Raw genomic sequence first — 25,531 nt, forward strand, 5'->3', positions numbered from 1 at the left:
ATGTTCATCCCTGTGGCTTGTGGGATAATGGGAGCTTTTTGTTTTCTTCTTCACACACCTTTACACTCTCCAAGTAGGTGTGCCTTTTATAATCAGAATGATTATACATCTCAAACACGTTTGAGTCTTTTCCCACTCTTTGTGTCTAAGAATCTCTAGACACAAAATCATTTTATGGACTTCAGAGTTCAATGATGCCAGAGACAGTATGTACAGGCACACTGGGGACACCACAGTGACGGGCATCATGGCAGATGTTGTCTTCTGCTCATCCCAAAGCCATTCCTCCTTCTCTCTTCCCAAACCACCAGCATTTTGGGAGGCAAAGTGCTCAGTTCCGGGGCACTTTGGTACAAACCGGTTTTGGTAATCCCATCATCCTTGCCGGTGATTGGGCCAGGAATAATCATATGACCTTGACCAGCCAATGAGATGTGAGGGGAGTGTGCAGGTGTCAGGGGAAGATTTGAAAGGCGGAAGTAGAGGTGGAGAGAGCCCCGTGCATCCGCGGCTCCATCCGGAGCCAGTTGTTGTTCATGCGAGATGCACGTTTGGAGCCAGAGCAGCCATGCCGGGGCCATGAGGCGAGACCTGGCTTAGAACTACAAAGGGCTTGGTCCTGGTGACACCACTGAGCTGTGGCCTGGCACCCTGGACTGCCTGAATGTCGCTGTTTTAAGATACCGCAGGTCAGGTCAGGTTTCCTGCCACTTGGAGCCGCAGTAAAGGCAATGGCCTGATAACGCTGCTCTCTCAGGAGTGCTGATGCCTCCACCTGGTAGATGCTTGCGGGTGGGGAGCGTCCGTACCGAGCCCCGGGTTAACCCCCAGGCAGCAGGCTTCGCCTCCTGCCCAGGAGCCGAGCTGACCTTTGTCAATATAACAAGCAAGCATGGACACTCCCTGTGCACCAGGACTCAGCAGACCGAGTGCAGTGAGCTCTCCCCAGATATCCAGAGGACCCGGCAACGGGCCTTCCCCTGGGAGAGAGGCTGAAACACCATGCCCCGCCAGTGGCCCACCCCAGCCACACCCAGTTGGCAGGACCACGGTTACCTCGATCTGGGGCAGGAAGGTGTGAAGGGAAGGCAGGTCCGGCAGGCTGGCAGTGACCTCCAAGAGCCGCTGGGCCAGGGCCTTCCACAGCTGCAGATCCTGCAGAGGCCGCTGGAAATGCTGCCACAGCTCCACCCCCGCGGCATTGCGCAGCCTGGCGCTCTTCACCTTCAGGCTGCAAGGAGCGTGGAGGGAGAAAACAAGGGAGGAGAGAGAGTGGGTTCAGTCCAGGGATGAGGCCTCTGCCAAGACCCTCAAGAGGCCCAGCATGCACTGCTCCCAGGGTGGGCCTTCTCCTATTTCAGTTGCTGGGAATGTCTGCAGCAGTCGACAGAAGATGTAGTTGGAAGGGACTTTGATTAATATCACTATGAAAAGGCATCAGCAGCAGGCCTGGGGTCTTCCTGAGGACAGACACTGGGGCTCCTTGGGACCTATAGGCTCTTATATAATTTACATTCATGGGCAGGATACGGTGGCTCACACCTGTAGTTCCAGGACTTTGGGAGGCCAAAGCAGGAGGATCACTTGAGGCCAGGAGTACGAGACTAGCCTGGGCAACATAGAAAGACCCCATCTCTTAAAAAAAAATTTTTTTAATTAGCCAGGCATCATAGTGCATGCCTGTAGTCCTAGCTACTCGGGAGGCTGAGGTAGGAGGATTGCTTGAGCCCAGGTGTTCGAGGTTGCAGTGAGCTGTGATTGCACCACTGCACTCCAACTTAGGTGACAGAGTGACACCTGTCTCCAAAATAAATACATAAATAAATAAAAGGCATGAGTGTTCTCTGATTCTATCGTAGGTATAAAGAGCTGGGAGTTTGGAGCCAGACAGGCCAGCTATATGACCTTAAGTGGCTCAACATTAACAAGCCTCAGTTTTCTCACCTATGAAATAGGCAACACAGTGCCCCTCTCATATAATCATTCTAAGTGTTAGATGAGATGACACATGGAGACATTATTCTTCCAGTAACGGAAGAATAATTAATTCAGACTGGCCCTCCCATTGAGTACAAAAACAAAAGACAAAAAAATTGCTTGATCAAAGTTTTAAAAAACAAATAATAGAAATGTGAGTCTAACCAACTTTGAGCCTGAGGGTATTTGCCAATCTGGAAGAAACAGCTGCAAAACTGAGTTAGGGTTTGGCAGCCTCTCAGGATAAGGGTCTATCAAAAATGGGCAGATTCTGAAAACAGCACCTCACGTGAAGCTGGGATTGCAAAGGTCCATGCCCTCAGGATAAAAGTGCACTGCAAGAAAGCCAGTCCAACAGACAGACGGCCCAGCTTCATGATCAAGGAATACAAGCCTTGAAGATAAATTATGGAGACCCTAGACCAGTCCTGCCTGCCCCCAGGCACCTGGCAGAAGCAAACAAAACCCTTTCTTGAGTAAGATACCATCATTCTAGGCCCATTTAATTTCTACAAATAATTTTTCAAACACAATGTCCAGCACCAAGTCATAGGAAACCAATACCTGAAACCTCAATGAGAGAAACCAGAGGGAGAGGAAGACCCTTGGCCACTCTGTCTCCCTGCCTACTTTGTGCACAGGAAATCCAACCCCCCAACCTCAGCCCTACCCCTACCTTAGCATCCCACGGGGGATCCAGGCCACTGCCCCAGTTTTATAGATGTAGGCCTGAGCATGCTGTGGGATGAGAGACACACAGCAAAGGTAGGAGCACCCTTTGTTCATTCTGAAGGAGCTCCCTGTACCAGGCAGAGGTAAGAGATGCGCGATAGCTGCGTGGACAGTTGTATCATGTTCAGAACACCTCGGAGGCTCATGCAGTGAAGACAGGTAACAGATTTCAAATCAACTTTGCTCGGTTCCACACAGGGAGGATACAGGGCTGCTGCATTTGCTAAACTAGGAAGCTGGAGGTCCTGCTGTGCCTGAGCCCGGGGGCTGAGGGGCACGTGGAGGCTGGTCTGGAGACGGCTCAGATGTTGAAGTCAGCATCCGAAGGCAGGGGAATGGAGTCTGTCTATTGAAAAGCCCTCCCTTTGGGCCATCACCCCTCCCCAGTGCTAACCTGCGGAAAGAGTCATGATAGGACGGGTGGCTGAGCCACTAGCCTGGATAAATGCAAAGTTCAGGCCTCTTTCTGGGAGCAAATGCAAAACAGTCAAAGGGGACAGGGTCTAAGCCAAGTGAGAACCTGTAAAAGCCAGTCATTGAGAGGTGCAAAGAATGATTTAGAAGTTACTATGTTGCAGGAGAAAGCAAGCCCGCCTTCTGGAGATGGGGAAATGTGGGTTCTAGCACACCCTGAGTCCCACCACCCTTGGCCTTCCCAGATACCTCTGATACTCCTGGATGGCAGCGATGACACTATCAGAGAGTGGCTTCAGGTTGTGAGGGAAGATGATGAGCTCCTTCAGCTGGGCTTGCAGCCGGTCCACCCGGGGGTCCTCCGAGGCCAGCGCCGCCTGTGTTGCCTGCAGCACATGACGACACCACAGCGGGAGGTGAGGCTCCTCAACAGGATAAGTGTGTGTGTGTGTGCAGGAGGGTGAGCGTGGCCAGTGGAGGTGGGCCAGGCTGGGAAGAAACTGTCACTAGGGGCAGGAACTGGGGCCCCACTCTTGAGCTCAGCCCCTGCCCTCCCATCTCCAGCTCCTTTACCTGGAACTCAGCCTTTACTGTCTGTTGCTGGGCTACAGTTCTGCTCTTTATTGTCCCCTACCTCCAGCATTGTCATGGCAAACAGTAGCTCCTAATGGTAAAAATAACTAATACTCAGGGGACACCAATGCCAGGCTGAGCGCCCTGGGTGTCCTATTCATTTAAGCCTCACAACAGTCCTGAAAGGCTAGTCTCCGTGTCCCAATGTTATTTACAAGGAAACTTGGGCTAAGAGCTCTCTGATGGTTGCAGAGTCTGTAGATGGTGGACCCGACATCAGAGCAGGGCCTCTTCATGCCTCTAAAGGTGCTTTGTGAACCTGGTTATTATTCTCGGCAGGCCTAGAAGCTATTTGCATGGACTATTCCTAAGCTGCTTCACTTCAACGTGTGCAGACACCCAGACACAGCCTTTCCCTGCTGTCCTGGGAAGTTCCACGTTTGACCTTGATCTGCAGGACTCCCAGCCCCTTGCTTGGCCCTGCTCAGTAGGAGGCAGGGTGGGGTAGTAGAAAGTGCTGGGCTTTGCCACAACACAGAGCTGGCCTGGAGACCCACCTCTGTCTTTTCCTAGCTATGCACTTTGGGCTGTTTCCTCATTGATAAATGGGGCCACTCTCACCAACCACGTGGGTTGGGTGATATTGACAAGGCACTTGGTACAGAGCAGGGGTGCGTTGGTCCCTCCCCATCCCCAGCTCCCTCAATCCCAGGAGGCAGCCTTGTGCTTCTGCCCTTCTTGACCATACCGACCTCTGCTCGATCCTCCATTCACAGGGAACCAGGGGCAGCTCCAATTAGGCTTAGCCTGGGGTGACCCACGGATGAACAGGGTTTAGAGTATTAAGCTCAAGGGAGGAAGCACAAATAGAGGGAAGGATTTTAGGCAGCAGCTGGGGCAATAGGGGCCACTATGTAGGCAGAAGGACACAGAACCTGCCCAGCCAGCCCTGTTCATTCTCAAAAATGTTCCCATCGCTATTCAATTAGTTAGCGAACGTAATGACGTCTATGAAAGTTTTCACAGAAGACCAGACACAGTTGGTTTGTGGGAACTGGCAGGTTGAAAATCATTCATGAAGAAGCCCAGCATATCAGTGGTCACGAAAGCTGGCCGGCCTGCAGGAATTCAGCCGAGGAAGGGCAAGGGTGCAGAGAGTGAGCAAGACCAGGGGCTGCCCCTGGAGAGAGGCCTGTCCAGGCCACTGGAAGGCCCATCATCAACTTGAGGCAGTGCTGGAACACCCAGGGTCCTCATTCCTGGGAAGGACGCTGCCCCATGGCTGGGTGGCCTGGCTAAGCATGACCTTTTTCTAGGCTCAGTTCCCTCCTTGTAAAATAAGCATTCCTTCCAGCTCTGACATGCCATGCTGGAACCTATAATGTTGTCAGGTTTAGTTTGCTGATTCCTTGGGAGGCTCAGGAGGGTGGACCCTGCCAGGTAGTTGCATTTCCTGACCAGACACTGGATAAACCACAAATCCACCCTGACTTCAACCTTTGCTGCAAACAGTCTCCCTGAAACAGACAAGGGTCCTGTTCCGGTCAGCAGAGGGATAACGCAAGTCATACCCAGCCCTCTGCTGTCTCGGGAGATCCCAGGGTTGCAGTCCCAGGGGGGATGGATCCACTGATGTCTAGATTCCTGGTCTGTTCCTCTTGCTATGTTAATTTTCTAGAACTGGGAGCCTGAGCTGGCCCAGTGGTTGGAAGCATATGACCTTGAGTCAGATTACCTGGGTTCAAGTTAAAATCCCTGTCTCCACCTATTGGATGTATAACCACAGGCAAGTCTCCTAGCTTCTCAGTGCTTCGTTTCACACATAACAGAGGTTAAAGTAATTTTCCGAAAGCCACTCAGTTAGCAAGGGGAGAAACTAGGACTTAAACCCAGCTAGTCTGGCCCCAAAGTCCCCATCCCTCACCACTGTGCCATACAACCTCCAAGGCGCATTGAGGCAGACAGTCCTAAAGCGGGGGACAGTTCCCTTTGGAGGAAGGTGATCACTGCAGGGTAAGCTGTTCTGCTACAAGATCGAATGAGAAGACAACCCTTTGTTTCTCCCTACAAAAAATATTTTTGCGTATGAGCAAAGATTAGAAGGAAGAGAAAACATATAACAACAGTGGCAGAGTGCAGGTAGGATCTGGGATGGCTTCCCTTGGAGATATCTCCTCTCATGAAGTCACGATCCTGAGTTAACAATAAATAAAGACAGAGGTGGGGAGGGCCGTTGCTTCTTATTTTAAAACTCTCTTTATCCACAAGTCAAGCTTCAGTTCGTATACCTCAGGGGAGGGGTGGGGAGCCTCTGATGGGATGTTGTGTCTGGGTCTGGGAAGCACCCGCCGCCACGGTGGGCCTCTGCTGCTTGGCCTCCTAAAGGCCCATGTTTGTTCCCCGTCATCTCCATATTAAGAGTTTCCCCTTCTGATCCAATATTCCCTGTTCCATGCAGAGGAAGCCCACACCTTATCCCACCACTGGGCAAGAGAGTAGCTTTGAGGCCCAAACCTGGCTGCCCAATCCACCTCTGCTGTTATTTATTCACAGACCCACCATGTGACTCTAGGGATGTTGGGGAAAAAAAATCTCTGCAGGCCCCAACTTCCTCATCCAGAAAATGGGGATAAACATCCAACTTGTCTACTCCCCACTCAGGGAGCTGAGATACCAAGAATCCCGGAGAAACAGAGTGAGTGTGCTCAGGGCTCAGCCCGATTCTCCATCACAGAGGAGGTCTGAGTGCCAGGACCCTGGGCACAGACAACACCCTGGGCTCCATGACTTGGCCAAGCACGCTTACCGAGTAGCGTCTCCAGTGTGCCACCAGCTCGTCCTCGGTCCCCGCCTTCACCGCAGGCTGCAGGCCCTCCTGGGCCAGCCTCTGCAGGACCATCCTGAACTCACTGAGCTCAGCCTCCAGCTGCTTAATCTGCTGCTCACAGGCTCCCCTGGACTGGAGCAGGACCCGCAGCCGCTCCTCCTCCTCCTCCCAGAGGGCGCGCAGCTTCTCCAGAACTTTCCTCATCTCTTCCAGTTCTCCGGTGATCTTCTCTGCACCCAAAGGAGAGGTGTTCCGAATGACACCCACAGACTGCTCCTCCAGCCTCTCCAGAGACTCCTCGCCCCTGGGAAAATCTTTGGCAATGTCCTGAAGAGGGTAGAGGGGTGAGGGAAAAACAGGCAGGGAAAAAGAATACAGTTGCTGCATTTTCCAGAGCAGACCTGGGACTGCCCTGCAAAACACTGATTCCTGGAGTCCCGCGTCAGAGCCAGAGAGGGGCCTTCCCAAGGGCTGGACTGTCTGCCTTAAGTAGCATGGACTCACCACCTGAGAACCCTATTCCTTCCCCATAAGTCTTTTTCAAGCCATTTGATTAAGTCAAGGAGAAAGTCTCTGTTGGGTGCCTCTGTCTTGAACACTTTCTGACATTTGTTTATCTTCCTTTCCATGCTTTCAGCTGGCAACAGTGTGGAGCCAAATAGAACCAAATGACTCAATTCAGTTTCATTGTATTTATTTGTGTGGTTATCTACCTATTTGGAATTGGCACCATCTTTTCCATTTATGACAGTGATATGTTTTCTTTCTAAATAAATAATCATCAGTTTTTTAAAAAAATGAGTCCGTTTAAATACAAATATTTATTAAAGAAATAGTTCAGGTACTGCACAGTTGTGGCAAAATTTATCAAGTGGTTCTTGAATTATTAAAGACATTTTACCCACTCAGTTTATGGAGGGAGTCAGAGGCTCACTGAAAGCCACACAGCAGGTGAAAAGTGGGGAGCCCACATCTCCCGATGGCAGATCTAGTACCTGCACCATAGTTCTTCTCCCTTGGCACCATTGCCATGTGGGCTGGATCGTTCTGTGCTATATAGGGCTGTCCTGTGCACTGTAGGGTGGTTTTGCAGCATCCCTGGCCACCAACCGGATGCAGTAGCAGCATCCACCCCCTCTACCCTCTTAGGACATTGCCAAAGATTTTCCTCAGGGTGAGGAGTCTCTAGACACTGCCAAATGCCCCCCCATTGGAGACCCACCAGCCTAGACCATGCTTCTGTGGTCCTGGGTTTCCAAATGCTCTGCTGGCCAGGGATTTCCATAAAGCCTCTGAGGACCCAAGCGTTTAGACTTGGTTTAGATTCCACGCTTCTCCTCACAGGGGTCTGTGGGCCATGGGTTCTTATATATTCTGTGGCACCGAGCACTGTCCTATTAAAGAAACTATGACATAAGGGCCAGGCACAGTGGTTCACGCCTGTAATCCCAGCACTTTGGGAGCCTGAGGCTGGCGGATCACAAGGTCAGGAGATCGAGACCATCCTGGCTAACATGGTGAAACCTTGTCTCTACTAAAAATACAAAAAAATTAGCCAGGCGTGGTGGTGGGCGCCTGTAGTCCCAGCTACTCAGGAGGCTGAGGCAGGAGAATGGCGTGAACCCAGGAGGCGGAGCTTGCAGTGAGCCGAGATCGGGCCACTGCACTCCAGCCTAAGCAACAGAGCGAGACTCCATCTCAAAAAAAAAAAAAGGAACTATGACATAGAACCCACCCTCTGTGAGTGTCCCTAGGGTCCCTCTGGTTGAGACACAGCTGGGGATTACCTGCAGTGTGGAGAGGCGCTGCGTGATGGGCAGCTTGCAGTTTCGTCCCAGGCAGCCATTCACCTTCTCCACCACTGCCTTCAGCCACAGTTGGAACTCGTCCACGACTGCCTGGTACTCCTCATGCTCCCGGGCCACCTGCTCCAGCAGATCTACCCGGTCCTGCGGGAGGAGAATCACCAGCCATGAGGGTCCCCAGCCCAGACAGCCCAAAGGCCAGAAAGCCCGTAGCCTGCCTGGGTGTGTGTGTGTGTGTGTGTGTGTGTGTGTTAGCAGGGGGTGCAACCAACCCCCAGCCCTTTCTCTAGACACAAAGAGCTCTCAGATACTCTGTTCTGCCTTACAAACAATATGCCAAGAGAGTTGGCTTTGGAGACCACAGCATGTTGGCACTGGGCCCTGTCACTATGCAGCTGGCTTTCTTGTTTGCCACATCCTAGGAACGGCATTCGAGACTGAGGTGCGGCAACAGCAACAACATTAGCACTACTACTACTACATCACACTGGGCACTGCTCTAAGAGCTTGACATATACGAGCTCAATGAACTCTCCTGACCACTCCATAAGGGGGTACCATTACAGTCCCAGTTTGACAGATGAGGACACCAAGATACAGAGAGGTAAAGCGACTTGCCCAAGGTCACCCAGCTAGGAAAGTGCCAAGATTCAATCTGAGCTGGGTTGAATGCTAGAAACCAGCATTTCTAGCTCCATTACACAACAGTGTCCATGGGGTGTGCAAATCAATGGCAAGCTGCCCCATTTCCCCATGAATATGGTGATATGTGTTGCATGGGTTGGAATCATCTCTATTTTCAGCCAGTCCTACCAAAGGTCTTAACAACACAGGGGCAAGATGATGTCCTGAGGGTGGCTGACATTTGGAAAAACGATGGTGTCCTGCTATGAGCCCCCACTGTATTCCTAGAGACTAGGTTTTTCAAAACATGCCCTGATCGCAGTGCTGTCTCCCCACATCCCGTCACGGCTCCCCACTGGCCCCAGGCCCAAGGCCAATCCTTACAGCCTAGCATTTCAAGGACAGGTGCCCATGATGTAGCTCTGTGGTCCAGTAGTCAAGACCCTGGGGTTGGGATCCCACTGCCTGTGGCTTGAACCTTGGCCCCACCTTGGCTACCTAATTAAACCCTTCTGTGCCCAAGTCCCCTCATCCATATGGTATGGCTAATAACACCTGCCTCACTGGGAGAAAGTGAGATGAAATGGGCCAGAGCTCACCCCTAAAACAGAGCCTGGCAGCTGGTAAGCGCTTAACAACCTCGAGGCATTGCTGATTGTCTCCTGCCTTCTCCAAGGTCTTCTGAGACCTTCAGCGGGTACCCACCTGCAGTACTAACCCCAGGCCCCCTTCTCACTCTGAGGCCGTGCCCACTGCCCCAGGCTGAATTAACGGCCTGCCTTCTGAGTTCCCAAACCACTGGGATGCAGCTTCATCACAGCAGTTGTCCATGGCATCGTCACCCACTGGGGGATCCAGGAGGTTCCTAGAAACAAGGCTGCCCCTGTTATTTCATTTCCCAGGGTCTAGCTCAGGGCACGGCCTGTGAACGCTTCCTGAATGGCAGGAAGCACAAATCTGGAGTGTTTGCCATCAGAGGGAAGTTTCCAAAGAGAGCCAAGAAAACGGAAAAAGGAGACTCATTTAATAAGCACCTATGCTAGGTGTGCGTGGAACTTCAAAGCGTTATCTTATTTAATACTCAAACAATCACAAAACCTTCCTATTCTGCAAATGTCCAGACTGGAGTTGGGACATCGCAGAACTCTTTTGGTCTTACAGAAAAGATTCCAACGGCAAGTGTCAGACTCCAAAATCATCGACTGTTTCTGTCAAGGGCCACCCAGGAAATGCTTTTAGCTTGGCCTGCCATATGGAGCTACTCCACCGCCGGCATGCAACTTATGTTGTAGCACATGAGTAGCTACAGATAACATGAAAAGAATGGCCGCATTCCAATAAAACTTTAATTACGAACACTGACAGGTTTTTCATATCATTTTCACATGTCAAGAAATATTTGGCTTTTCATTTTTTCCCAACCATTTGAAAATGTGAAAGCCATTCTAGCTCATACTTATAATCCCAGCATTTTGGGAGGTTGAGGCAAGAGGATTCCTCGAGCCCAGGAGTTCAAGGCTAGCCTAGGCAACACAGTCAGACGTCATTTTTACAAAAAATAAATAAAAACATTAGCCGGGTGTGGTGGTGTGCACATGTAGTCTCAGCTACTTGGAAGGCTGAGGCTGAAGCTAGGAATGGGCTGGATATGGTGCCTGAACCATAGCTGGCTGACCTCAGCTCTTCACCATGGAGCCAGGCCCTGTCCAGGAGGGTTCTGACCATCTGCAAAGCTAAGTCAGACATTCTCAGCTGGGAAGAGTGAGCGGACAAGTGCATCTGAAAAACCCCTTAGCTCTTTCAGATATGCCTTTCTCTTCTTTGCGAAGCTCCTCACCAAATCTAGAAATATGAATTCATATAAACCTTGCAACCACCACTGCAAGTAGGAGAAAACATCCCCATTTTAGAAATGGGGAAGCCTAGGCTTAGGACCAAGCCCTTCAGTAGAGAGCTGAGACGTTCTCTCAAGGCTGGGCATGGTGGCTCATGTCTATAATTCCAGCACTTTGGGAGGTGGAGGCAAGAGGATCGCTTGAGCCCAGGAGTTCGAGACCAGCCTGAGAAACATAGTGAGATGGCATCTCTACAAAAAATTTAAAGATTAGCTGGGTTTGTGAAGGGCGCTTGTAGTCTCAGCTACTTGGGAGGCTGAGGCGGGAGGATCGCTTGAGCCTGGGAGGTGGAGGCTGCAGTGAGCTGTGGTTGCACCACTGCACTCCAGCCTATCTCACCTGACAGAACAAGACCCTGTCTCAAAACAACAATAACAACAACAACAAAAATTGTTGAGCACTCCAACTGGGGTTGTGAAAAAGAGAAGTAACATTGGAGGCACCATACATTCTTATTTAGAAACTTATTTTAATTTTTTATTTTTTGAAACAGAGTCTCGCTCTGTTGCCTAGACTGGAGTACAATGGCCTGGTCTTGGCTCACTGTAATCTCTGCCTCCTGGGTTCAAGCGATTCTCATGCCTCAGCCTCCCAAGTAGCTGACATTACAGGGGTGCACCACGATGCCTAGCTAACTCTTTTTTTGTATTTTTAGAAGAGATGGGGTTTCACCATGTTGGCTAGGTTGGTCTCGAACTCCTGACCTCAAATGATCCACCTGCCTCAGCATCCCAAAGTGCTGGGATTACAGGCGTGAGCCACCGCGCCCAGTCAAAAGCCTATTTTAAGGTTATAGTAATGAAATAGTTTACAACTGGAATCAAGAAAGACAAAATTCTTATAAAACATGGGCCCTGCTTGAATCTGAAAGTGGAGCAAGTGCAGGGGACGGTCCCCTTCATGCTTCCCGCCTGCAGCCCTAAGGATGGCTCCGGGGCCTCGGCAAGCTCCCCTGCTGGCTTCCCCTTCCTGCAGGGTTATTTAAATCCGTCAAACTCTCCTGGAGCCTCCTCCATCAACAGGAAAGCCTCATTAATGAAACAAAGTGGGTCAGGAGTAACAGGCAGAGGCTGAATGCTGGGCCCCTGGCCACGCTGATGGTGATAGATGCAGCCGGGAGTGAACTCTCCCATGGAAGTGCCGGCCGTGGCTCCCAGTGTGTGAAGGATGAGGTGCTGGCACCCGGAGAAGTCCAGGGTAAATAAAAGTCTGTGTGATGGGGAGCAGGTGCTCAGAGAGGACCTCGGCAGGAGGGGCAGGGATCCAGCTGAGATCCGTGCCAGGCATAACAGTCACAGGGCAGAATCCAGCCGTGCTGGAGAATGACAGGGTGACAAACGGGAAGATGCTCAACCTTCTTGTTAGACCCAGCAATTACACCATCTGCGGCGGGCAGAGCTGTCAGGAATGTCAAAACCCAACCAATTAACAAGGGTGGTGCAGATTTATGCCTCTGCAAAGGGCTGCACGAGCAGCTCTGATTCATCACAAGCAGCTCCGATTCATCACAAGCAGCTCTGATTCATGGCCAAGATGCCAGACAGACGCGCCTTCTGTGAGGGCCGCCACGGGAAGCAGCGGGGGTGAGGACGCTTCCATGTGCCTGCCTTTGGGAAAACTAAATCGGGATTAAAAACAAACAAACAAGCCCCTCCCAGCAGCCAGCCTGCCCTGTCTACATTTCACTTGCAAACACTGTGGGCTGACAATGTGCCATTGCTCCCCTCTGGACTTAGCCTTGGCCCTAGTCAAGAATCTCCCTCCAGCAGGTGGTCACAGAGGCTCCATTTCAGGGAGGACCCCATGGTGCTTCTGTGGCTCTGTCCCCATCAACCCTAGAGGCTGTGCTAATTAACATGTTGGACGTCAAAAATGGGTTTTTCTCATTGGAGCAGTGGCCTGTTCTAGCACGGCAAGCAGTGGCAATGGGCTCTCATAGGTAAAAGTAGGGGTACTAATCTGAACCTAGAGACCAATCCCACCCCGAGGCCAGGCCTGGACCCCCAGGAAAGCACCAGGACTGATCTGTCACTGGAGTCAGAGGACTGCCTTTTACGCAGGGGAGGTCTTCATCAAGCGTTCAGAGCAGGGACTGGGAGGCTGGGACCACCAAGGATCTCTGTGGGCTGCCGGGTATGTGGAGCGCCCACCACCTTGGGATGAGGCTAGAATCCCCCCACTTTGTCTGGGGCTGGAGGGCTGGGGACACCCAGGAGGTCAATACCTGGGGCTGCATCCCACCTTGCTGATGAGGAGCTTAGGATTGAATGGTTAAATCTCTGGCCAAGGGCAATGGAGAAGTTTGCCCCTCTCAGGAGCCTCTCAGGCTTCGGAAGAACATGGCACCCTCTGGATCCACGAAAGCTCCATCCATAGAATCTGGTGGATGCTATAGCTCCTCACCCCATAAAAATGCACACTCATACCTTCTGAATACAAGATCAAAGAGGCTGTAGGGGTCTGCCTGGCCCCGCCCCACCTACCCCTCAGTTCTCCCCATGGCCAGCTTCTAGAGAGACAGGAAACACCTCCAGGGTACACCACAGCCCTCCTGTCTAAGAGCTGACCAGGCTCCCTGTGAGTGAGAACAAAGTCCTCAAGCTTACAGGAAGACTTAATCAGGGGCCATGGGCTTCAGCCAATGGCTGAGAAAGCCAAAACTGAATTCACTTCTCCATGCAGGGTCCAGCCACCCCACAAACAACAACACCCCATTTCCACATTGGCATCAGCATTGACCAGCCATCTGGCAACTCCAAGGGCTTCCACCATGGAGGGAGCCTCCCCCTCACCGCACCCCAAACCTCCCCCATCACTGCTGTCTCCGCACATGACACAGCCTCCCATGCTCCTGCCCCAGGACACTGCCAGGTGGGCCTTTGCCTCTTCAGAGCCCTGGACGCAAGGGCTCCCTCTTCAGCAGCTCAAACCTGTCTTTCACTGTCCCAGCCTGACCACAGAAGCACCCAGGGTCCCAGCTCATCCTGATGGTCACAGGTGCAGACACTAACCCAGGACCTGAGGTGCAGCTGCAGGGAGTGCCACCTTAGGAGTCACCAGCACCTCTGGCTTTTTCTACTGGGCCGCTGGTGTCTGATGCACAGAATGTTTTTAATCTAAAAAATGAGTCCAAAAGGCCAGGTACAGTGGCTCACGTCTGTAATCCCAGCACTTCGGGGGCCAAGGCGGATCACCTGAAGTCAGGAGTTCGAGACCAGCCTGACCAACATGGAGAGACCCCATCTCTACTAAAAAATACAAAATTAGCCGGGCATGGTGACGCATGCCTGTAATGCCAGCTACTCAGGAGGCTGAGGCAGGAGAATCACTTGAACCTGGGAGGCAGAGGTTGCAGTGAGCTGAGATCGTGCCATTGTAGTCCAGCCTGGGCAACAAGAGTGAAACTCAGTCTCAAAAAAAAAAAAAAAAAAAAAAAGAGAGTCCAGTAACAACTTCTCCATCTACTTCATAAAAAGGCTGGGGGAGCAGATGAGGTCAGAGACAGGAAAACAGCTCTCACTGATAAGAGCTGTGATGTCTATACCGTTTTGGATCATGTGAGGGGAGAACCTCCTGGAATGAAAATAAGGCTCCTGGAAGCAATCATTTCGGCATCTGGGCCAGAATTGATGCTCACTCAGCACCCCAGCATCCACCTTCACATACAAACATGCACACACACCCATGCACCTACATGCAAACCTGCACACACACCAACAACTTTTTATCTCATCTCCTCCACACCCTGCACCAGGCGCTCTCTGCTGATTGGCACAAGCACCTGTTTCCTGTAAAGCCACAGCAAAGAGGCTGTGGAGCCAGGCACCTGTCCCAGCTGGGCCAGAGGGGCAGACCTGGAGAGAGAATTGCCATGAAGCCTGCCCATGCCACACGAGACTTGGCAGGGCCGGATGAGGGCCAATTGGCTGCCTCTGCAAGAGCCAAGTCGAATCCCCGCCTTGCCCATCCATTCTGGACCTTGTGCAGTCTCTTGGAGCCTCCTGTGGCTCCTCTCTGGGGCCCTGCAGGTTGCTTGCCTTCAAACTGCAGGGGTGGAGTTCTCATTATTTCAACAGATAGTTCTGAGCACCTGCTGCATGGCAAACAGCCATTGTTGTTACTATTTATTCTCACGGCTACTGAGAGTAGAAGTCATTCTTTATATTGGCAAAATGCTTGCCAGTTTTCAAAGAGCTCACATGTAACCATACAGCCCCCCAACCTGGGTGCAGGTCAGGTGAGCTGCCCTAAGGCCACACAGCTGGGAAGCAGCAGTGCCTGGCCTGGAATCCAAGTCCCTTCCCAAGCGCCAGAGCCTTGTTCCTGGTGGATTTTCTAGCTCTGCTTATCATAGAGCTTACTTCCCTTAAACTGTCAGCATGAAGAACCCAGGAGACGTTCAGTTCCAGTGCTACAGCCAACTAGAGAGCCAGAAATGCCAGATAAAATGTAACATAACAAACACCGTTTCAATGCAGACCCACGTCACACCAAGGGAAGGGATAGTCCCATGGGCCAGAAGTAAAGATGCCCAGGAAACCACCCTGTTAAGCTCACACAGGTGCCTGAAGTCTTGGTTACTAGAAGCTTGGGTTTAATGCTCAGGCTGGAGCAAGAAGTGAGACTTTGGGCCTAGAGGCAACAGAGACCACTGCAAAAAGACGGAGCCTCAAGTGGCTGCCTGCCCCTACTAGCCAAAGGGTGAAGCAGAAAAAAAATATTGTTACAAACACAATCCGAGAAGGAAACGTGTGTGTTTTAGCCTGGGCCTAAAAACAAACAAACAAACAAACAAACAAAAAAACCAATCACCCTTCAGAATACGGAGTTGGGGCCTGTTGTATGATTCTGGCTTGGGGTTCACATTTAGAATATCCGCTTGATCTGGGAACCCCCAAGCCAATTCACTGACACAAAAATAGGAGTCGTGAAGATAAACCTCAGGGGGAGCCCAGCTGAAGCCAACAGAAAGCCACTCTCAGGTGGTGTCCCAGCTGCGGGCTTCTGCAGATGCACCCTGCTTAGGTGGAGCTTAGAGCTCAAAAGGACAACGCCCCCCAAGGAAACAATCTACCATGTCAGGGGACACATAGGTGCCTGATGTGGAACTTCAGCCTTAGACCTGGAACTTCAGCCACTAGAAAAATCTGATGGAGACTGTAAAATACGTATGTTTAGAATGACTGCAAATATAAACTATATCTGGGAGGAATGTAAAATCTCAGGGGGAAAATGACATAATTTGTTAAAAAGAACAGGGAGACATAATACAGAACCAAATAAAATTTCTAACAAATGTAATTGAACTTGATAACTCAATGAACTGTTTCCAAATAAGGCAAGAATGGGGTGAGGAAATGCAGACAGAGAATGTACACAGGGGCTGGGGCAAGGGCAAGAGAGAGCAAGGAGAAAACACTGAAGGAGAAGGATTTAAGGGCAGGAGGAGGAAGGGAGGGGAGGAGGGAGAGAGGAAGAGAGAGAAAGGAGGAGAAGGGGGAAGCTGTTTGGATCAAAGTGAACATCACAGTCCAACAGTCAGTCGGTCGACACACCCATATGTATATTAAGCACTGCGAAACACTGGGTATCTGGATGGTAGATAATGGTGGATGCGTGAGTGGGTGGTGGAAGAGTAGGTAGGTGAGGATTGGGGGATGGGTAGCTAGGTGGGTGGATGGTGGGATAAACGAGTGGGTGATGGTAGATAGTGGGTAGATAGGTGGTGAAGAGGTAGGCAGTGGAGAGGTGGATGAGTGAATAGGTGAGTGAGGAACAAGTGGCTGGGTTGATGGGTAGGTGAATGAGTAGATAGATGAATGAGTGGGCAATTAAGTGGTTGAAGAGATGAATAGCAGATTGATCAGGCTGGTGGGGAAGTAGATGAATGAGTGAGTCAACAGATGGGTGAGAGAATACAGGGATGAACGAATGGTGGGGTAGATAGGTGAATGGGGTGGTGTGTGGGTGGATAGCGAAGGGGAGATTTGGTGATTTAGTGGGGAGGTAGATGGGTGGGTAGGTAGACAGATGGATGGGAGGGTGGTTGGATAGTGAACAGGTGAGTAGATGGATTGATAGTAGAAAGATAGATCGATAGTAGGTAGATAGCTTGATAGTAGGCAAACAGTGGCTGGAATGGGTAGATAAGGGTGGATACATGGATGGGTGGGTGAAGATGTAGCCCACTCAGCCTCACCCTCACCTGGGCCTTGGTCTTCACTGCATCGTACTCAGCCTTCATTCTCTTCTGGGCATCTTCATCCACGCTGGGGTCACCGATCCTGTTGAACAGGGAGGCTGCCTCCTCCAGCAGCCGGTCCAGGAGCACTGCCTGGTTGTCCACGTTGTGCAGCAGCACCTGGGCGTGGCTCAGCTGCCACTGCTTCTCCTTCAGGCCCAGCTGGAGCTCGATGTGGGGCTCCAGCGTGACCATCATCTTCTGGAACCAGCGGTAGAACTCATCTCGGGCCAGCAGGTACTCGCTCCAGTGCAGCCACACCCACTCGATGCGGCTGTGGGTACAGAGACCTCAAGGTTGTGAGGGAACCAGCCACCTGCCTCCCGGGTCGGGGGTCCGTGCTGTCATCCCCTCCCCAATACTAGGGGGCTGTGGTCTGGGGGCATGATGATCCCCTTTCTGGCCCCTGAGTCACCTGGGCAGCTTGTTGACACTCCAGATTCTAGACCCTCCCTCAGTCCTACTGGATAAGACCCTCTGCCCAGTAAATAAGCTCCCTGCGTGAGGGTAGGAGCCAGGGGAGCTCAGACTCCAAACTTCCTCCCAGAACCACCAGCTTTGGGGATGCATCTTGGGGAGCCCTTTACCTCCAGCACCTTAAATCCTGGCCGTGAACTCCCTCTATCAATGCACAGACACCCCCAGTCATTTCTCTCTGGCACTGGGGCTCTGAACACAGTTTCTCCAGGCCCCTGGCACACAAACATCCACTAATATTAGGAGCAGACTGCGGTTGGGACGTGTCCAGTCACCTGCAGAGCACTTTGGATCTGTCTTTACTAACAGCAGGCATGGCCTAAAGCTCAAGCTCAGATCCCCAGCCTGTCTCCCTGGGGGCTGGTGGTCAGTGTCCTTAAACTGGCTTCCCAGCAGCCTGCTTGTCTCTGACCCTTCCCCATGGCTGGGGTGAAGGAGGAGCTCCTGCCCTGTGGAATGCTGCCCCACTGACATCTGTGACATCTGCATCTGTGGGCTCGTTGCACCCAGTGGGGACGGAAGGCTGGGAGCCTGCGTGTGAGTTCCAGGGGTGCTGTGAACTCACTCTGCAACCCTGCCTCTTCGCTTGCCTTAGTTTCTCCATCTCTAACATGGAGGTGGTCCTATCTCCCCAGCCAACATCAAGACACTTTGTTCGGAATTTCAAGCGCAAGGATTTAGAAAGCAGAAAGCACTGTGCAAAGTCATTCCCATCTCCATGCACATCCTTGCTTTATAAAAATGGAGATGATCCTGGCAGCTCTTGTTTACTGAGGGCCTACTTTGTGCCAAGCAGTGTGTCTCGCTCTTGACATTTGCTATCCCTTTCTAACCTCCTGATAACCTTCAAGGAGCACTTGATTACTCCCATTTTCCAGAGGAGGTGCTTGAGGTTCAGAGAGGTCAGGTAAGTTTCCCAAAGCCACATAGGAAGTAACCAGCAGACAAGGGTCAATGCCAGGTCTGTCCGAGTGTTTGCTCCCCACCACCCCCTGTCCCCGCCCACCACCACCCAGCTTCCTGGTACAAGCAGGGAATCTGGCTACAGTGCTAGCAGGGCCCCAGGCCTTCTTTCTCCAGAGCCATTGTGCCATGCTCTGGAGCATGCACATATGGTAAGTCTCTTAGGAATTGTTGGCAAAACACGCTGGGTTCCCAGTGTCTATTATCATCATTTGACCTGATTATAATTAGAAAGAGGCAGGCAGGGCTGGCCCTAATCCCAAAAGAATATCCTGTCCCCTGGAATCCCAGGACTGGAAAAATGTCTCTTGGGCAGAGGGCCCAAGCTAGTGTTGCAGTGGGCAAGGAGGGTCAATGGCAGCTGTGGACAAAGGCCCTGGATGCCCTACCTGTGACAGTGAGTCATGTAGGTGACTGTCTCCTCCCATTGGGCCTTGATGTCCTTCAGCCGGGCCAGGATCCTGGGCTTCTGGTCCCCAGGGCAGCATGCCAAGAGGGCTTCGGCCATCCGTAGCACGAGGTCCACCTTCACACGCCCCTCGGGCTCCAGCTGGCATATTTTCTGTTGTGGACACACAAGCCAGTTTCCAGGGTTGGCAAAAGGCAGACAGGCACAACCTTGGGAAGACAGTGGCATGGTGCAAAGAGCCAGGACTCGAAGGCCAGAGGATCTGGGATTCACATCACAGCCCCTGCACCCCTTCTTGTGGGGTCTTGGGCAACCTGCTAATAGCTCTGAGGGTAGGAGGTGGGAGCAAAGGCGATTAGCATGCTGGGTGCCGTCCGATGAATGGCCCTCTCCTTCCCCACTCAGCCCATTTCTAGAGTGTGAACTCAGACAAGTTTCATTCTCTCCTTGGATTTGGTTTTCTCATTTGTAAAGTGCAAGTATTAATCATATCTATCTCTCAGATTTTTTTTCAGGATTAAACGATGAGAAAATGCATGTGAGGTACATGTCTCAGTGTGCAGTGTGAGCATCTACCTCTCGGGGGACTTTGAGGAGCTGGCCCAACCCGGGGCCCAGCTGAGGCTCCAGAATCATCTCTGTCTTTTGCAGTTTGCACCAGCACCTTGCTCCTGAGGCTGCTCCCACCAGAGACCAACAGCAGCTGGGACACTGAAGCAGCTTCCTTCCTGGGAGATGCTGAGTGAGTGACTGTAACTCACAGACAGCTGATGTTCCTGCAAACTGTCTTAGAACCCACAGCAGTCTGAGATGGCCCCTCCTCACTCTGCTCCTTCCTCCCTGCTCTCCTGGCCTTCAGGTCACATCTGCAACCCTCTGACCAGCCTTTCCTGGCTCCCTTCCTCCCCATATTCTCCCAGGAGTGATCCCCCTAATAAATACCATGCACATTTCATCTCATCTTGGTGTCAGCTTCTTGGAGGACTAAGACCAACACATGATGTCCGGCAAATAGTAAGTGTCCAAGTAATGCTAGCTATTGTCATTGCTGTTACTATTCCAGTTCAGTGGCAGCTGAGGCTTGGTCTCTGTAGGCAAATATGACTGGATTCCAATCCCACGGCCACTCCCTACTACTGATGTGACCTTTGTCATGGGAGTTACATTCTCCAGGCCTAAGAATGAGGGAAGATAAGCATTAGGTAATGTAGGGAGAGCCATGAGCACGCTGCCCAGCCCACACCGCATCCCAATCACTACCTGCTCACTATTATTATTATTATCCTTATCTTTGGATCTGTCTTTACTAACAGCAGGCATGGCCTAAAGCTAAAGCTCAGCTCCCCAGCCTGTCTCCCTGGGGGTTAGCGGTCAGTGTCCTTAGACTGTCTTCCCAGCAGCCTGCTTGTCTCTGACCCTTCCCCATGGCTGGGGTGAAGGAGGAGCTCCTGCCATGTGGAATGCTGCCCCACTGACAGCTGTGTGACCCCAGGCAGGTCACTAGACTACTCTGGGTCTCCCTTTTTCATCCTGAGACAGCGATAACAGTCTCTGCTTCTCCACCTCCCAGGGTTATAATATTAATTTTAAAAACACTTTTAGCCAGGTACAGTGCTGCATGCCTATAATCCTAGCACTCTGGGAGGCTGAGGCAGGAGAACTGCTTGAGCTTAGGAGTTTGAGACCAGCGTGGACAACACAGTGAGACCATGTCTCTACAAAAAAAAAAAAAAAAAATTAAAAATTAGCCGGATGTAGTGGCACATGCCTGTAGTCCCAGCTACTTGGGAGGCTGATGTGTGAGAATCGCTTGAGCTTGGGAGGTCAAGGCTGCAGTGAGCCGTGATCAAGCCACTACACTCCAGCCTGGGTGCCAGAGTGAGACCCTGTCTCAAAAAATAATATTAAAAATAATAAAAATAAAATAAAAACACTATGAATTAAACATGGGTATAAGTTAGTGTACTTTGTAAACTGTTGAACAATTATGTAGACCCTTCCCCAATGTGTGCAAATGGGCAATGCTCCCCATCCTTTTTTACTCCATACAATAATCGTTGATGATGACGATGATGATGACGATGATGATAACAGCATAGAAGGACTTCCCCTCCTACCTGTGTTATCAAAGAGTGAGGCAAACAAGCTCCTTCCAAAGGCTGTCTCTGTGTGCATGTGAGTGGGGGGTGCTCAGGGAGAGTGAAGAATGGGGAGATTCCTCAAGAGAGGGAAAGAGGGTTTGTTTGGCCAAGTAGCAGGATGTGGCAGGGGCCCAGGGGGTGGTGGCCACAGCAAGTAACCACACAGGGACCCCGAGTCCCTCTCAGCAGCGAGCAACGATGGGGAAAACAAAAGTACCATACTGGCCAGTGTGGCCTAAAGACCCGAGGGCCAGTGTGGAATGTTCTAGACTGAATACGATTATCCACCCAGGATGTTTCACACCACCCAGGGGCAGGGTTCCACCGCATGGCTGAGGATGAATTTGTTGCCATTCAGAGAGAGATTTAATTTGATTAAAAATAATAGTAGGCCAGGCGTGGTGACTCATGCCTGTAATCCCAGCAGTTTGGGAGACCAAGGCAGGAGGATTGCTGAGGCCAGGAGTATGCAACCACTCTGGGCAAGATAGTGAGGCCCCATCTCTCCAAAAGCATTTTTTTTAATTAAAAAAAAAACAAAACTAGCCAGGCACAGTGGCATATGCCTGTAGTCCTAGTTACTCAAGAGGCTGAGGCAGGAAGATTGCTTGAGCCCAGGAGGTTGAGGCTGCAGTGAGCCATGATCACACCATTGCACTCCAGCCTGGGCAGCAGAGCAAGACCCTGCCACTAAAAAAATGAAAATAAGAAAAAAAGAGCTGGGTGTGGTGGCTCACGCCTGTAATCCCAACACTTTGGGAGGCCAAGGTGGACAGATCATGAGGTCAGGAGTTTGAGACCATCCTGGCCAACATGGTGAAACCCCATCTCTACTAAAAATACAAAAATTAGCCGGGCATGGTGGCACACACCTGTAATCCTAGCTACTCAGGAGGCTGAGGCAGGAGAATTGCTTGAACCCGGGAGGCAGAGGTTGCAGTGAGCCGAGATCGTGCCACTGCACTCCAGCCATCACACCACTGCACTCCAGCCTGGGCAACAGAGCAACACACCGTCTCAGGAAAAAAAAAAAAAAAAAAAAAAGTAAGATGATATTTCTGATTCCCAGAAATGTGAAAGGAGACTTCATATTCCCCAAGCTAGCAAGACGGGCATCACAATAAGTCCGATTTTACAAACAAGGGAGCCGGGGACCCACAGAAACCACCAGCCTTGAGGAATGATTCTCTGCAGCTGCCAGAGAAGCCCCCTCCACACCTGCTCCCAGTTTCAGCTCAGATGGAGTCCAGCTCTGAAAATCACAGGAGCCAACAACTCTGGGGAAGAAGTGAAATTCCATCTCCCTTGGCCACACCCAGAAGGAGCAGCCAGGTCTGGAATGTCCCATGCGGACAATGGCCCCTTCTCCAAAGCCTGGTGTCCTGACTGTGTGGTCTCCCCAGGCCCCTGGACCTTTGTCCTTCTTATCCTCATGAAAGAGGCACAGGCTGGACAGAGGGGGACACAAAGACCCGAGACCCACTGCCTTTTCAAGGGAGTAAGTTTGATGCTTCTTTACCAAGGCAGAGGAGCTGGCTGGTCCAAAGGCAGGCAAGACACCAAGCCCCCTTCCCCCACCTGGAGAAGAAACGTCTGCCCTGAAAGATCAACCTGTAGGATGTTTACTGGAGGCCTGAAGCCAGGGGAGGCCAGAGGCTGTGGCTGGGCTGGAAAAGCCAAATTTTGAGAAGTAGATTCCACTCGTTTTCACTGCGCTGATGATTACACTCTTTGGCTGGTGTGAGATTCTTTTATAGCCCATCGCCAGCAAGGACACAGTCCAGGAGTGCTTGGCAAGGGCTGTGCAGCCAAGTGGGAGAAAGTACTTGAACTGCAGCCACAAAATTATTCCAATTTGAAGCAGCCAATGAGGGCAAGGGGAAGGTGGGGATCAGATGTAAGGAAACACCTTGGAGAGAAGAATCAGGAGACCAGGAAAGTGGAGGAATGGGGTTAATCACGGTTTTCCCTCAACCCAGCCAAGACGAGGTGACCCCCAACTGAGCATTATGCTGAGTGCTAGGGTCCTGGATGAACAAGCTGGTAGGAAAGAGGGCTGCAGATAAGAGCGCAGATGACTGCAAAGAGGGCCAGAAGAGACCACAAAAGTAGTATGAGAGCCCAAGGAGGGATGGGAGAAATCCAGGAAGGCTTTGTGGAGGAGGTGGCATTGGCATCAAGCCTGCGGGTCTCTAATTAAAGACAAATGGAGAAGGATATTTGAGCAAAGGTAGGGAAGTAAGATATATTGAAGGATGAGTGCATTGGGAAGCCAAGCCTTGGGAAACACCAGGATGCTCCTGACCAAGAGGGTGGCCCAGAAGCTGGTGAGGAAGCTGCCTGGCTCAGGCCAGGACCCAGATACAGGACAAGGGAGCCTGAGATCATGCCACTGCACTCCAGCCTGGGCAACAGAGCCAGACTCCATCTCAATAAACAAATAAATAAATACGTATGCTGGGACCTAGGAGTGTGGCTGGAAGCTCCTAAGACCCACTCCTGGAGGCTCTGGGGATGTGCAGGGACACTTGGTATGCTGTGTATCCCAGCTTCTAAAACCACAAGAAACAATCACCTCCATTTAGCCAGCTCTGCCAGCATAGCCTGCACTGTGCATATAAGCATGTCTATAATGATCCTCCTTAATCCCCCCTCCTTCCTGAAAGGCAGCAGCTATCACTCTCCCTGGAAGCAAGCTGAAGCTCAGGGAGCTCTGGAAAACCCTCCTGAGGTGCCACAGCCACGGCAGATTTTGGAGTCCGGGCCTGCAGACCCAGTAGCCAAGCTCTCAACCCAGGAGCGATGGGTTCTCCAATCACACCTTACAGAAAGCCCCTACCCCATGAGGATTCTGGAGTTTCCCTTAACCCCTCGGGAACACAAGGGGTGAGGGGGTTCATTCCTGCTCTACAGATGGGAACATGAGGTCCCGGGGAGGCATGGGACATCCTCCCGGCTGCACGGCTATTAAGGGTCAGAACTGGATCAGAGCCCAAGTCCCTGTCACTGCAGCAAACGGGCACTGGAGACAAGCCAACAGAATTGGTGGAGGAAGCACAAGGGAGACCCCAGAACCTGGAGGCAGGTCCCACGGGTAGGTCGAGAGGCACCAGCTGCCCCCTCTTACCAGCTGGCAACAGGAAAATGTTTGCTTTCTTATTGTGAAATTGGTTTTGAAAATGGCAAAACACACAGTAAATGAAGCATGTCGGAGCCCCGTGGGAGGAGACAGTGGCAGAACGCTCAGGCCATGACTCCCCTCTGCCTGGACTCCCACCCCCTCGGGGCTCACAGAAGTGCTGCCTCTGGCTTCCAGGGCCCGTCCACCCTGGTCCTGCCAATGTGTCTTCCTAAGGACCACCCTTGACTTTGCTTAAACCAGAACCACCACCTGGAGGGAAAGACCTGCCAGCAAAGGGTAGAGAGTTTGAAATGCTAAGCACCCTAACACAGTGGGCACACAGGCAGGGCTGTGATGCTCACAGACAGGCAAGGTCAGGAGCTGGGGCTGAGAAAGGGGGAAACTGGTCAGGAAAGATGCACGGACAGGAGGGTTTCATTTCTTGTGCATATCAGACCCACACAAAAGAGCATTCCAAGCAGAGGCAACACATGGACAAAGGCTTGGCGGTGGAAGGTCTAGGAGGTCTTCTGCCAATCAAAGGAGGGCATGAGCTTGCAAAGTGTGACAGTGGCTGGAGCTAAGGCTGGTGTGAGCTTGTGAGGTGTGACAGTGGCTGGAGCTAAGGCTGGTGTGAGCTTGGGAGATGTGACAGTGGCTGGAGCTAAGGCCGGTGTGAGCTTGTGAGGTGTGACAGCATGGAGAGCTAAGGCTGGAAAACAGAGTGGTGCAGATAGTGGGGGACTTTTGATGCCAGGGGAAGTTTTGCTTTTTCTTTGGTGGACAGTGAGAGCCATGGAAGGTTTTAGAGGTAAAGAATAACATCATGGGACCCATGTTAGGGGTGTGCCTCATACATGCTTGTGCAGTTGCCTTGATTGTTTGCATACGTGTCTCCATTAGGCTGGGAACACCCAAAAGCAGGGTGGGCCTCACCCACCTGCACAGCCCCAGCCCTGGCACAGGGATGGCAGAAAGCAGGGGGTATTCCACTCTTGGGTGATCTGTGAGGGAGCTTCCCAAACAGAAGGTGAAGGGAGCACTGCAGAGAGCTTGAACATGAGTGAGAGGGCTCTCCAGGCACAGGAAACGGTGTGAGGAGACTCCATTTCCCCAGTTGCAAATGTAGACAATGGCTCCTGCCTCTGGATGTGGTGGTGACACTGAAATCAAACATTGACTCGGAAAGGTGATGAGGATTCTTAATTCCCACTGTCCACTTCCAGAAAGGGCATGAGGTATATGCAATACGGTGCACAGTGTGCAGAATCGAGAAGACAACACACACAAAGGAAACACACAAGGAACCAGCTGTGGGGTCACCACTGCTTC

General features: G+C 51.6%; 1 protein-coding gene and 1 long non-coding RNA gene across 6 annotated transcripts in view; one reads left to right on the plus strand and one right to left on the minus strand.

The window, feature by feature from the left end:
- SYNE3 (spectrin repeat containing nuclear envelope family member 3) overlaps nt 1-25,531 on the minus strand; it is a 109,595-nt gene that overhangs the window by 42,573 nt on the left and 41,491 nt on the right. For all 5 annotated transcript variants that reach the window (XM_024231911.3, XM_063715725.1, XM_024231910.3 and 2 more), the window contains 6 exons: nt 18,918-19,090; nt 17,053-17,362; nt 8,311-8,472; nt 6,503-6,850; nt 3,373-3,509; nt 1,057-1,231 (listed from right to left, as the gene is read on the minus strand). In XM_024231911.3, coding sequence (XP_024087679.3) covers nt 1,057-1,231; nt 3,373-3,509; nt 6,503-6,850; nt 8,311-8,472; nt 17,053-17,362; nt 18,918-19,090 — 1,305 coding nt within the window. The remainder of the gene's footprint in view (nt 1-1,056; nt 1,232-3,372; nt 3,510-6,502; nt 6,851-8,310; nt 8,473-17,052; nt 17,363-18,917; nt 19,091-25,531) is intronic.
- On the plus strand, nt 483-7,315 carry LOC129049831 (uncharacterized). The gene is made up of 3 exons (XR_008513201.2): nt 483-689; nt 3,369-3,539; nt 6,250-7,315. It is a non-coding gene; the product is annotated as an uncharacterized LOC129049831 (long non-coding RNA).

The sequence above is a fragment of the Pongo abelii genome, chromosome 15 (assembly GCF_028885655.2).
Source record: "Pongo abelii isolate AG06213 chromosome 15, NHGRI_mPonAbe1-v2.0_pri, whole genome shotgun sequence".
Taxonomy (NCBI): domain Eukaryota; kingdom Metazoa; phylum Chordata; class Mammalia; order Primates; family Hominidae; genus Pongo; species Pongo abelii.